We start from the raw sequence: 14,748 nt of genomic DNA on the forward strand, positions 1-14,748 counted from the left end.
GTAAATCTCTCCCACACAAAAATCTCTTGTATGCATTCACAAGGACTTATTAATTTGTGAGGGAAATTCCCAGGTGAATCCACCTGGGGAGGAGTGACAGAGCTTTATATCTATTTTCTTCTCCTAATATAACCATATAGACATTTTTGATAGCAAGGTCATATTTATTTGGAGAGAAGTAAAAATCAAACCTTAAACAAGTTAACTTCTTGTCCTTAACCCACCTGATTTACACTGATAATTTTTTTTATTATTATCCATCTCTGGATGAGTTTTGTAATCCAAGCATCCATATCAATTTTTCAAACTATCAAATTCTGACCAATATATTGCACTCCTATTTTGTTCCCTATGTTGGGAATTATGTTGTATCTGAGAAGAATTTGAAGTTATGATATGATTTCTGCTATACATGTACTATCTGTCCAATGAGTCAAGATTAAGCATAAGTCATTCAAAAACCACTACTAGCTAATACATTCACAAGAAAGAGTAAAGGAGAAATAGCTGTAGTTTGAAGGGTCAGGAAGGTGAAAGAGTAGGCCATAGATGGGAGCTTGTCGTTTAATAGGTGATGAGGAGGAGCTATGAACATGGGACATGCGGAAGAATTTCAGACATGGTTTCTTTAGGCACACACAACATACTGCCCAACAGAAAAAACAGAAAGCTGGATGAATCCTGATTATGAAGGTCTTGAAAGTGAGACAAAGAAGAGTTGAAACTTGATTGACCTGAAGAATATTTTAGGGATATATCTGATGACAAAATGTGGGAAGTGTTAAAGGCAGTGCTTCCAGAGATGCACCCCCTGAAAAAAAAAACAAAACAAAACAAAACAAAAAAAACCTTTTGAAGAAATCCAGGCATGAAGCAATGAGATCTTGAACCAAAGGGTGGCAGGAAGGATGGAAGGGAAGGGATAACTCCAGGATGCATTTCACAAGATGGGTTCTGAACTGAAGGATAGTGGTTTGGGGAGGTGAAGTAAAGGGAGGAGTCAAGATGACTCAGATGGTTCTAACCTGAGAGACAGCCTCGTGTGGCTGGCATGCCTGAGGATGGAGAAATTGGATGGGGCAAGCCTCAGCAGAAGATGAATGATGACGAGTTCTGAGCTTCCCAGAACAAAGCCTACATTAATTTCAGCCGAACAACATAGAAAAGCGTATTGTTTACTGTAGGCCCCTCAACTATGACTATTAAATCATGAGTGTTATGGGGAGCATGATACATCCTGGAATTCTGTCCTCATGCACTTGTCTTTATGTCCATAAATACACACCACACAAAAAGTCAGCAGCAAGAACAGGGCCGGATAAAAGCCTCACTTCTTTGGCCTTCACAGCCTTCATCAGTGAGAGCCCTCATAAGCTCTTTCCTCTTAATAATTCAGATCCCAAAAGTATAACAACACCCATGTATCCCACAAACTGCCAATTAATCAATAATTCCAGGCTTTCTTCTTACATTTTTTCCCTAGAGCAGCTGACAAATTGAGTTCACTTTTACAACCATGTTCTATCTCTTATAGTACTAACAGGTGGTATGAAGAAGAAAATGGAGAGGTTGTAAACTCGAATGAGTCCAAACTTTAGGATTGTTGGCCTTTGTAACCTGGAAAAACCCACTGTGTGGGATGGGAGAGGGGAGGGAACTGTGGTTAAAATGAAGGCTCAGGCACATAGTAACTATATGAACATTAGTAAATTACTTAACATTTCTCTGCCTTGGTTATCTTTAAAATAGGAATAGTCATATTCAAGGAGATGATGTAAGTATTAATTCAGGAAATCCATGCAAAGAACTTAGCAAGGTACCTGCTGATATTGTCAATAAAAATTTACTCTAATTACTATTTTTATCACATTCATGAAGGCAAAAGGCATGCTTTGGAAGCCCAAAGACATGGTAGGAATGATGACGTCGCGTTTACCCAAAGCTACTGAGTCACATCGGGATGGGTGGAATCAATATCACCCTCTGATAACACAAGTTTGGATATCATTCCAGTTGGCACTTTCCCTTGCCTTCCAACAGTCCCTGTTTCCAGATGTGGGATGGGTTGGCTTCTTCTCTTCTAAGGGGGCAGGGATATTCGAAAGTGACAGTCTTGAGACACTACGCATTTCATTCATCTCATGATCATATTTGTAGAATTTCCATTATGCTTTTAGTGATATTTCCACTAGAAAAATAATGCTTCTCATTAGCTTTATAAAAATGTGACGTCTTGTTGGCAAGACTACATTTTTTTTTTTGGAGACTTCTTATCTCACTGTGGCAGGGTCTTACTACTCTTGAAAAGCAGTCGGCTCCTCAGTGATGAGGAACTGTTTGCCTGCCCTTTCTTGAGAATTACGTATTAAAGGGAGACAGAAGTAACTCACTGCACATTATAGCTTGACTTCGCCTAAATGTGATTTGGGAGTTTGGTTTGGTTTGGTTTGCTTCTGCTCCCTAAGCATAGCACTTTGGCTTTAATGTTTGCCTCTTGACAAGCCACCACCTGTAGCGATTACAAGAGGTTAGAGCTATTTCAAACTTGGCGCCTTAGCCCATTCCTTCTCCATGTGAACAAGAAGCATCTGGGACTCCTGCCAGCCTATGGAAAGTTTTCTTTACTTGGAACTTATTATTTGCAGGAGCAAGTTACCTAAGCTGTCGGTGGCAACACAAAAGGGAGTAAGTGAAGGGAGATGATGCTGAAAGTATGCATTTTCCCCTGTCTGGCGATCACCACAGCAGGGACTGCAGCAGCTCCCTTATTCACCAGAAACCCGGTCTTCTCCAGAGCCCTCAGTCAGAAAGACTATGGAGGGAGTCCTTTGAGTTGATGATATTTACTCTGACTGATTTATCAGTCCTACATACCTGCCTGGCTAATCTGGGAGCAGAAGGTGCCCACGGGATGACAACTCCCATTTTCACCATAGCTGGGTTTCAACTGGGGTGTAGTCTGGAGTTTCATCCTCATTTCTCTATTGCCCAACTAGTACTGAAGAAGTCACTGTAGCCCGAAGAGGATTTTTAATTTGTTAAGCAGGAGTTGATTTCTGTGATACTAGAACTGCAATGATTCATGCAGAATTTGTCAAACAGAGGCAGTATTTCACATTAAAAACTATACATACCTCAGAATCTTCCTCTTGTCCATATTTTTACATTTCATGATAGAGATGGAGAAGGAATTTATATCCCTAATTTCTAATTTTTAGTCTTCTTTTGTAAAACCTAACTAATTGAAACATGAAAAATTAGTACTGACTACTAGATGTAAGAAATGTCAGTCCACAGGCTTAAAACCATATTCTGGAACCAGACTGTCTGGGTTCAAATTCTGACACCACCACTTATTAACTGCAATCTTGGATGAATTACTTCATCACTCTGTGCCTTGGTTTTCTTGACTGTGAAATTAATGACACAGCCATTACATAGTAGAAGATCAGGAAGTATTTACCATGATTATTACTAGCTCATTTTAATCTTTTGGTATAGTAGATATAAGAAACAAAGAAAAAAAAACAATTTTTAAAAAACAGAATTAAAAAACCTAAATCCAAACTGTCATTTTGAAGTTATTCCCTCTCTATCACAAGGGAGGGGGAAGAGTAACTGCATCTATACCAGTTTTAGATTCTCTACATTACTCTACAGAATAGTAAGTACCTCCAATGATAAAATTACATTTTATACTCTATTGATTATAGGGTGAGCTGAAATCTTGGACATACTTTACATTTGAATCTATGTATAAGAGGATAAAATACCACACAAATCTCATGGAAAATGATTTAGTAAAAGTAGTTTTTAATGCCTTTCTCTCTTATTGCACATGATGGAATTTTGGCAAATTAAAATATCCTTGGGTCCCAGTGTTCTCATCTGTAAATTGAGAGGGTCCCATTCAGTTCTAATAACAAACCAATAGACTATTTCCTAGACTTAGTCTTATAAGGTCTGAGAGACCAATAAAAATACTTTTAATGTTTCAATTTTTCTACAATTTTGTTCCCTCCTCCCCACAAACAATCACCTCAAAACCAATTGTTAGAGTATGATAACAGATTCATAGTTAAAAATGGTTATTCATTTCCTTTTGGACTGTGTGTTTTGCAGGGCCTTTTATTTGGTCTATGAAGCACTTGTCATATAGTTTTTTTGTTCAAGCTTTTCTTCATAATTTAATGGGATAATAAGAGCTCTCCATGATTTTCCCCCATGAATCTCTAAATCCTATTGGTGGTGTGGTTTAGTCGCTAAGTCATGTCTGACTCTTATGACCCCATGGTCTGTAGGCTCCTCTGTCCATGGGATTTTCTAGGCAAGAGTACTGAAGTGAGTTGTCATTTCCTTTTCCACTAAATCCTACTGTGCTGTGCTTAGTTGTTAAGTCGTGTCTGACTCTTTGTGATCCCATGGACTGTAGCCTGCCGGGCTCCTCTGTCAGTGAGGATTCTCCAGGCTGCCATGCCCTTTTCCAGGGGATCTTCCTAATCCAGGGATCAAACCCAGATTTCCCACATTGCAGGCAGATTCTTTACCATCTGAGCCACGAGGGAAGCCCTTCCAACACTATGCAATGGAATTAATCTGTTATAAAGAACTAATATATGCACAATATGAAGAAAATAAAATTATAATGTTTTTATAAGCAACCTAATCAAATCTCATCAATAACTCTACATAACAATTTGTGCAAAAGTCCTTTAGAAATGATTAAATGCAATTCAAATGTAAGGAATTATTTATTCTAGCACCAAGAGTTTAAATGCTTCACACTAACTGAATCAATATTTTCTTTTGAATTATCATATTGTGTATGATTCAAATAGATTCCACCATGGCTCTCATCTTACTTCTTAAGACCAGGTGATTGAGAAGCGCTGTACTTATTTTTAAAAGCCACTAGCTCATTATTCTCTTTACAAATACTTCAGCACAGTATTCTTTTATTTGGTGAGTTACCATAATTTATCTGAAATGCAATTTGATTTCTCATAAATCTTATTTACAAGCTTTTTAGGAGATGGCTGCTTTGTGAAACATTAGACATCTGACTTGACTTTACTCCTCTCCAAGAAACTGACTCCAAAGTCTAATGAGGTGGATGAAACTGGAGCCTATTATACAGAGTGAAGTAAGCCAGAAAGAAAAACACCAATACAGTATACTAACGCATATATATGGAATTTAGAAAGATGGTAACAATAACCCTGTGTACGAGACAGCAAAAGAGACACTGATGTATAGAACAGTCTTATGGACTCTGTGGGAGAGGGAGAGGGTGGGAAGATTTGGGAGAATGGCATTGAAACATGTAAAATATCATGTATGAAACGAGTTGCCAGTCCAGGTTCGATGCACGATACTGGATGCTTGGGGCTGGTGCACTGGGACGACCCAGAGGGCTGGTATGGGGAGGGAGGAAGGAGGAGGGTTCAGGAGGGGGAACACATGTATACCTGTGGCGGATTCATTTTGATATTTGGCAAAACTAATACAATTATGTAAAGTTTAAAAATAAAATTAAATTTAAAAAAAAACAAACAAACAGAAGTAAGAACAACCTTGGTCAAATCTGAGGGGTTAAAAGCTCATCCTGCTCAATTCTGAAGACTTTTCTGAATCTCTTCCACATTTCATCCAAGATCCAAAAGAAATCATGAACTGGGTTGGGCCCTGTGCCAGTTTTATAACTTGGTAATTATTAAATGTAACTAACTAATATTAATTGGAAAACAATTTTCTTTTAAACTAAATGTTTTGATACATATGCACTGTTCAAATATTAGCCCAGAAGAGAGATGAGATTTTTATAATGCTCTGGATTTCATCATTCAGTTGGTTAAATTCCAGTCTATGGCTTCTCCCATGATACAAAAGTAAAGGATGATCTAGCTTGAGATGGCTGCCTGTTTGTGTTGCACACAACATGGTGATATTTATGAGTTATCTGTGACAAATGATAAGTGATTTAAAATGTTTAAAGATTAAAATATATTCTGGCTTCTACATATTATATTTTTCTAGATAAACAGTACAGGCTCAACTTCTTACTCTTTTAATTCAAAAGACTGAAGAAAAGACATATTAAGTATTTATACAAATATTGATATTTCCAATTGGAAAATTTACTCAAAAAATGAATTTTAAAATAAAGCACTGAAGTGGTAGCAAAATAAATTTTAACCAGAATCCAAAAGTTAGAGAAATAAACAAATGTCATTTACTTACAAGTTGGCTTTGGTTTTGGAGGAAATTTGGTCCGGGTAATAGCCAAAATTATGAAAATCATAACTGGCCATAAAATCAAGACAAGTGTCCAAAGCTGCAAAGTAACAACAGAAAAAATGTTAATTATATTGCTAAACCAAAACATCTGACAACAAGAACATTATTCTACAAAATTCCAATACAAGCTAGATATTTGCCTATAAATGTTATTAATAAGAAAGGAATGAGATTTTTAAAAATCTAAGAGACCTTGAAATAAATGCAATAAGGAATTTTCCAGGTTTAAAACCTTAAAATGATCTTCTGAAGCCTGCTTTCCAATGACCTTTCTTAACTACCCCAAGAATGATGATCTTAAAAGTCAAGTATGATCAGGAAATTCCTAACTTGAAAATCCTGGAGCTTCCCAGTTGTTTGTTGAATAAGGCTTAACATGATAAACAGGGCATACGAAACCCAACCTAATTTCAACCAAGACATATCTTACCACTTCCAGTATTAGCATGCTAAGCCCAGGTATAAAGATTAGTTTGTAACATTGGATAATAACTCAATAAACATTATTGAACAAGCGAATGAATGAATGATTGCTGAGCCACCAGGGAAGCCCCCAATGAATGTTAGAGAAATTTCTGTTAGAGAATTTCACTGTAAGACACTTAAGGAGTGGCTTTCCTCCCCATGTAAACATGATTCAGTTCATAAGACACCATCAACTTAATATTTTACATACCTATAAAGTTGGTTCCAGAGCAGTGAAAAACATGTATTCACAAGATAGCTCAGTTGGTAAAGAATCTGCCTGTAATGCAGGAGACCTGATTTCGATCCTTAGGTTAGGAAGATGCCCTGGAGAAGGGATAGGTTACCCACTCCAGTATTCTTGGGCTTCCCTTGTGGCTCAGCTGGTAAAGAATCTGCCCGCAATGTGGGAGACCTGGGTTCGATCCCTAGGTTTGGGAGATCCCCTGGAGAATGGAAAGTCTACCCACTCCAGTATTCTGGCCTGGAGAATTCCATGGACTGTACAGTCCACGGGATCACAAAGAGTCAGACACGACTGAGCGACTTCCACTTTTCTTTTCACAAGAACATTAACTGTGATACGTAAGCAGTTTGAGTGCTTGAACCAAACCACACAGAACATTTTTCTGTAAGTCAAACTTTAACTATGTTTCTGATTATGCAGTCAGACGCATTTTCATTCCTCCCCCATTTTTCAGAGATGATGTGCTTCTGCCAAATCTCAATCTACTGCCTGGGGCTCTTCAGTTCTCCGAAACAATCTAGACCCATTCAACCACCAATCCTTAAGTAATGTTTAACCTAAATTTTCCATGAACATCTCCATGTGTCTCCATTAGCACTGACCTCCTTGCTGGCAGATACGTCACCACATTCTTAGGCTTTGGGTTTAAGGGCAGTTTTAAAAAATGGAGCAAGTTGACTATCAATCCTAAGGTACTAAGTTTAACCACAACATAAAAGCTTGCAGACAGGCTCGCAGCTACAGCAGTGTTTCTCAAGCATTAATATGCATGCAAAATCACCTAAGGATCTTGTAAACACATAGATTCAGATTCAGTAGATCTAAGGCTGGCTAGAGGTACTGTATTTCTTTCTAACAAGCTCCAGGTAAGTGCTGCTGTTGCTGCGGTCCATGGACCACTCTTGGAATAGAGTGATTCTAAATGCATATTACCCCACTGAACTAGCAGAGCTGTTTAGTGTTGGAATATTTTTGTTGGAAAGTTCCTTTGAGCTCGCCTATTGAACAGAATTCTGGGCATTTGTAAACTTGGATAGAAAAAAAAATTATATTTTTAATTTCTCCAGCTTATGACTGAAATAATATTTCCAATAATGGAAATTAATGTAGTATTTCCATTAATGACAAATGTAGACTAGGAACTATAACATTATTATAAGTACCTGTGACCTTGTCACCTATAGAAACCACAGATATTTTCAAATCATATTAGTGCTGTTACAGATACTTCAAAGTACTGTTTGTATTCATCATAGAATTACAATTAGAATTGTCATGGCTTCACCTTTATTTATTTAATGCTATATAAACCATATATTATCATATCATGAACTTGCATTTTGATACTTAAAAACTGAATTTCTATATAATTGGTTTTATTTGTAATGCTATTTTTTTTCTTGATTTAAAAACATTATTCTTAGAAGGACCATAGGCTTCACCATGTTGGCCAAGACATCCATAGCACAGAAGTGGTTAAGAAGCCTTGATCTGATCCAGCTCCCTTTTTTATTCTTTGGCTGCAGAAGGTTAGCATAATTAATCCAAAGTTAGATATCCAGTTGGGAAGCAGAGCAGGGGACAAGGATCTGGACACCTGATACTTAAACTAGCATTAAAAAAAAAATGATACCACTCCAAGGAGCAAACAAGAAAGTACTACAGGAAGTGCATAGGAATAATATGTGCTATGAAAATATAAGATGTGTTACTATTCTAGCCTAGTCTCTGATACGTTCAAAAATTAGTCTAGATCTAGACGATCCTAGATACAAGGTACCATTTTTATTCCATGTGACTCATAGAAAGCCTAGAGATAAATCCACGCACATATGGACACCTTATCTTTGACAAAGGAGGCAAGAATATACAATAGATTAAAGGCAATCTCTTTAACAAGTGGTGCTGGGAAATCTGGTCAACCACTTGTAAAAGAAAGAAACTAGAACACTTTCTAACACCATACACAAAAATAAACTCAAAATGGATTAAAGATTTAAACGTAAAACCAGAAACTATAAAACTCCTAGAGGAAAACATAGGCAAAACACTCTCCGACATACATCACAGCAGGATCCTCTATGACCCACCTCCCAGAATATTGGAAATAAAAACAAAAATAAACAAATGGGACCTAATTAACCTTAAAAGCCTTTGCACATCAAAGGAAACTATTAGCAAGGTGAAAAGACAGCCTTCAGAATGGGAGAAAATAATAGCAAATGAAGCAACTAACAAACAACTAATCTCAAAAATATACAAGCAACTCCTACAGCTCAACTCCAGAAAAATAAACGACCCAATCAAAAAATGGGCCAAAGAACTAAATAGACATTTCTCCAAAGAAGACATACAGATGGCTAACAAACACATGAAAAGATGCTCAACATCCCTCATTATCAGAGAAATGCAAATCAAAACCACTATGAGGTACCATTTCACACCAGTCAGAATGGCTGCAATCCAAAAGTCTACAAGTAATAAATGCTGGAGAGGGTGTGCAGAAAAGGGAACCCTCTTCCACTGTTGGTGGGAATGCAAACTAGTACAGCCACTATGGAGAACAGTGTGGAGATTCCTTAAAAAACTGGAAATAGAACTGCCTTATGATCCAGCAATCCCACTGCTGGGCATACACACTGAGGAAACCAGAAGGGAAAGAGACACGTGTACCCCAATGTTCATCGCAGCACTGTTTATAATAGCCAGGACATGGAAGCAACCTAGATGCCCATCAGCAGATGAATGGATAAGAAAGCTGTGGTACATATACACAATGGAGTATTACTCAGTCATTAAAAAGAATACATTTGAATCAGTTCTAATGAGGTGGATGACACTGGAGCCTATTATACCGAGTGAAGTAAGCCAGAAAGAAAAACACCAATACAGTATACTAATGCATATATATGGAATTTAGAAAGATGGTAACAATAACCCTGTGTACGAGACAGCAAAAGAGACACCGATGTATAGAACAGTCTTATGGACTCTGTGGGAGAGGGAGAGGGTGGGAAGATTTGGGAGAATGGCATTGAAACATGTAAAATATCATGTATGAAATGAGTTGCCAGTCCAGGTTCGATGCACGATACTGGATGCTTGGGGCTGGTGCACTGGGACGACCCAGACGGCTGGTATGGGGAAGGAGGATGGAGGAAGGTTCAGGGTGGGGAACACATGTATACCTGTGGCGGATTCATTTTGATATTTGGCAAAACTAATACAATTTTGTAAAGTTTAAAAATAAAATAAAATTAAAAAAAAAATAAAAGTCAACATAAGGAATTAAGGTTAAAAATATTTGATGTTTGTGGATTTACTGGTTTTATATTTAAAGTCATAGTTATTCTTTTAAAAATATATTCATCTGAGTAGCTACTTTTAGGAACATCCATTCATTTTCCATAGCAACCTCATGAGAATTCAGTGAGCAACTGAAATCAAATACACCAACACAAATGCACATTCACATTCAAATAAGGGACATTTGTCACGGGTTATCTTTAAGCTATCGTTTGGTTGATCTAATTTGATGGTTTCATGAGTACGTTTCAGTAAATCCTGAGATTAATTTTAGACATGATTTAAATCCAAACAAAAAATGCAATCTGTATTGGAGTAGTTTAAGGTAATTTAGACCCTGTTACAGGTAAAATCCACAGCAAGCCCATAAACAATGTATTATCACAAGATTTCCCTCAGGATTTTAGGTCAGAGAGGTCTGGAGAACATTTCTGCATACAGCACCATAGAAGGATAATAAATCCAAAGCCCTCCACATTGTGATCTTGGAAATGTTAAGGTTGACAAGTTAATCACAAAAGCAAGAAATAAGCAAATTTTAAATTTTCATAGCAGCAGGATTGCTTGCAACACCATTCTAAATATTATCATAAACAACCTAGAAGCAATGCAATGCCATGGATCTAAATACTAAACCAATGAGCTGTAACTTTGTTTGTTTGGAAAAAATGCTGAAATATTGATTTTACATAAACATACATCAGAGCTACTTGAAAACTCTGGGAAAAGTAGTTTTTAAGAGTTTCATACTTTTGCTAACATTTTAATCATGTTTCATGTGCCTCTATACCTCACTTGCATTCCACCTCCCCTGCACTCTTGATATCTAATGGCATATGCACACTGAGTAATTTACAGTTTTCTAGTGGGCCATGTGGAGAAGGAAATGGCAACCCACTCCAGGGTTCTTGCGTGGAGAAACCCAGGGACAGGGGAGCCTGGTGGGCTGCCATCTACAGGGTCGCACAGAGTCAGACACGACTGAAGCGACGTAGCAGCAGCAGCAGCAGCAGCAGTGGACCGTGGCATTTGTCTCTTTTTCTCTCTCCACAGTTTATTTTCTATTGATATGTTCCTTTCTGTTTTTTTCCTCTTCACTCTTTTTTTCTGAAAAATTCAGTGCCCTAAATTCCTTAGGTGGAGCAAGCAAGGTCAGTCCACACCAGGACTCAGGGCACCACGGTGACACAGTGAGCGAAGTGGGTCCCTACCAAGGTGAAGAGGATACCCACGATACAGCAGCCAGGCACTGGGGTGTCAGGACCCAAGTTGGGTAAGGAGGGTGTCTGTGCAGGGCAAGGAGCAGGTGACTGGTTTCACATAGGAAGGTTCACCGAAAGTAAGTATATCCCCCATTAGAGGAGCTGTGCTTCTCACTATCCAACAGGGAGATTATAAACATGGAAAAGGCAGAAACTAGAATGAACTCTGTAGTATCAGGTTAGAAGTAAAGATATAAAGGCTATGAACTACTAGTTCATGAACTATAGCTAGAAATGTGTGTACAACTTCTTTCTTTCTTTCCAGTCCCACAAGTAGTTTCTGCCTCATTGTATAACTTCTCTGTCCCAGTCCTGGGAATACCTATTTTTTCAAGAAATACTAGCTTCTATTAGAGGATGAGAGATAAGTATGCTCATTGCTATTGGGCTATCACTGTTCTCCAGGCTGAAGAGAGCTATAAAATATATGTAGAATGTATATAGATACAGAGATAGATACATACATGCATACATAAATTTAAAGAAATAGATAGGCAGATCAATAGATAGAAGGGTGCCAGACATACTGCTCAGAGAATCTCAGAGAATGTTGGAGACACATCAATAAAACACAGATACCTGCTAGTGGCCAAATTTGAACATCAAATCTGACCCACTGGCCAAAATTAAACATTAAAAGACTTGATAATAAAAGAGTATATCTATATCTCACTGTATAAACTAGGAATCCATGAGTTTATGTAAATATGAATAAATGTATACAGAAACAGATACATTGAAAGCTTAATGAGAAACACAAATATGTACATGGTCACAAAGTATTTCCCCATAAAAAGTGAAGTTGCTGAATCGTGTCCAACTCTTTGCAACCCCGTGGACTGTAGCCTGGTAGGCAAGAATTCTCCAGGCAAGAATACTGGAGTGGGTTGCCATTTCCTTCTCCAGGGGATCTTCCTGACCCAGGGATTGAACCTGGGTCTCCCACATTGAAGGCAGACACTTTACCCTCTGAGCCACCATAAAGTGAGACAAATTGACACCATGCACCACCTGATGTGTCATAATATGAAAAACAGAGCATCGTTCTGTGATATTCCTTCCAGAGATAAACAACCCAAGTCTCTACAAAACAGGGCTTCCCTGGAGGCTCAGAGAGTAAAGAATTGGCCTGCAATGCGGAGACCTGGATTCGATCCCTGGGTTAGGAAGAACTCCTGGAGGAGGACATGGCAACCTACTCTAGTATTCTTGCCTGGAGAATCCCCATGGACAGAGGAGCCTGGTGGGCTACAATCCATGGGGTCACAAAGAGTTGGACATGACTGAGCAACTAAGCACAGCTACAAAGCAACAGAAACTCTACAAAACAACTGGTCTTAGATGTTCAAAAGGTGTCAGGGTCATGAAAGTCAAGGATGATTATTGAACAGTCACAAACTAAAGACATGAAAACTAGATACAGAACATGATTCTAAATCATGTCTTTTTTCTATAAAGGACATGTTTGGGAGAACTGGTGATGCTTGAATTGGATCTAAGAATTTAATGGTGGCACTGGCTTATGTGCCACCAACATTCATTCAAGAAACTAAGATCATGGCATCTGGTCATATCACTTCATGGCAAATAGATGGGGAAACAATATAAACAGTGACAGACTTAATTTTCTTGGGCTCCAAGATCACTGCAGATGGCAACTGCAGCCATGAAATTAAAAGAAGCTTGCTCATTGGGAAAAAAACTATGAAAAACCTAGACAGTGTATTAAATTGCAAAGACATCACTTTGGCAACAAAGATCTGTACAGTCAAAGCTGTGGTTTTTCTAGTAGTCATGTATGGATGTGAGAGCTAGACCATAAAGAAGGTTTTGAAAGTGAAAGTTGCTCAGTAGTGTCCGACTCTTTGCAACCCCATGGACTATATAATCCATGGATTCTCTAGGCCAGAATACTGGAGTGAGTTGCTGTTCCCTTCTCCAGGGGATCTTCCCAACTCAGGGATTGAACCCAGGTCCCCTGCATTGTAGGCAATTGTCTTTACCAACTGAGACACCAGGGAAGCCCAAAGAAGGCTGAGCACTGAAGAATTGACACTTTTGAACTGTGGTGTTGGAGAAGACTCTTGAGAGTCCCTTGGACTACAAGGAGATCAAACCAGTCAATCCTAAAGGAAATCAGTCCTGAATGTTCATTGGAAGGACTGTTCATTGGATGCTGAAGCTGAAACTCCAAAACTTTGGCAACCTGATCCGAAGTACTGACTCATTGGAAAAGACCTTGATGCTGGGAAAGACTGAAGGCAGGAGAAGAGGGTAACAGAGGATGAGATGGCTGGATGGCATCACCAACTCAATGGACATGAGTGTGAGCAAGTTCTGAGATAGTGATGGACAGAGAAGCCCGGTGTGCAGCAGTCCATGGGGTTGCAAAGAGTCAGACACAACTGAGCAACTGAAGGACAATGACTGGCTTATGTTGGAAGATGTCCTTGTTGTGAAGTATGCACACCAAATTATCTGAGATAATGGGGCATCAACCTCAACTAGCTCTCGAAAAAAATATATATTTGTACTGTTCTTACAACTTTAAATTTGAAATTATTTTAAAATCAAAAAAAAATTGAAATTATTTTAAAAGTAATTCCTTTTGAGAATCCAGAACCACTTTTTTAAAGACAGCAAGAGAAGGGACAAAGGACCAAGAAAAGAGATTAAAAAAAAAAAAATGCTTTATATCCAAGGAAGTCTATCTTTTGCATGCATATGGTAAGGTTTGGAGAATTAATGATGATAACATATTTCAGTGGCTTTGAAATCAGTGAGGTCATCCACTCAAAATTCTAGGTTTAAATCTTAATAAATTCCTTGAATAAACTAAATGTAAATTCACTCTAAATTTTCCATTTAGTGCTGATCTGTAGTAATTTTTAGCTCAATTGAATTACCTAGAAACATTTACCTCTGTATTTGCTGAGAACTATTGTTTCAAATCTTTAAAAAAAAACTTTCAAATCTAATTTTCTAAAAAAACCTTGGCAAAGCACATAATTTCAACTTTATGTCATTCACATTCCATTACTTTGTTAGAACCTTTTATTTCAATTATTGTTAGTCCTCTTAATTCTGTATGTAGCCACCATTTTTATTATTTTCATTAAAAGTAAATAATAAAATAAGATACAGTAAACTTTAAATTACTGTGTTACCATA

General features: G+C 37.9%; 1 protein-coding gene across 1 annotated transcript in view; it reads right to left on the reverse strand.

Moving 5' to 3' along the window:
- The window catches only part of ABCA12 (ATP binding cassette subfamily A member 12), a 200,977-nt gene that overhangs the window by 180,747 nt on the left and 5,482 nt on the right, over positions 1–14,748 (reverse strand). The window contains exon 2 of the mRNA XM_055573389.1: positions 6,241–6,334. Within this exon, the coding sequence (XP_055429364.1) occupies positions 6,241–6,334 (94 nt within the window). The remainder of the gene's footprint in view (positions 1–6,240; positions 6,335–14,748) is intronic.

Source organism: Bubalus kerabau, chromosome 3 (assembly GCF_029407905.1).
Source record: "Bubalus kerabau isolate K-KA32 ecotype Philippines breed swamp buffalo chromosome 3, PCC_UOA_SB_1v2, whole genome shotgun sequence".
In the NCBI taxonomy this organism is placed as follows: Eukaryota; Metazoa; Chordata; class Mammalia; order Artiodactyla; family Bovidae; genus Bubalus; species Bubalus kerabau.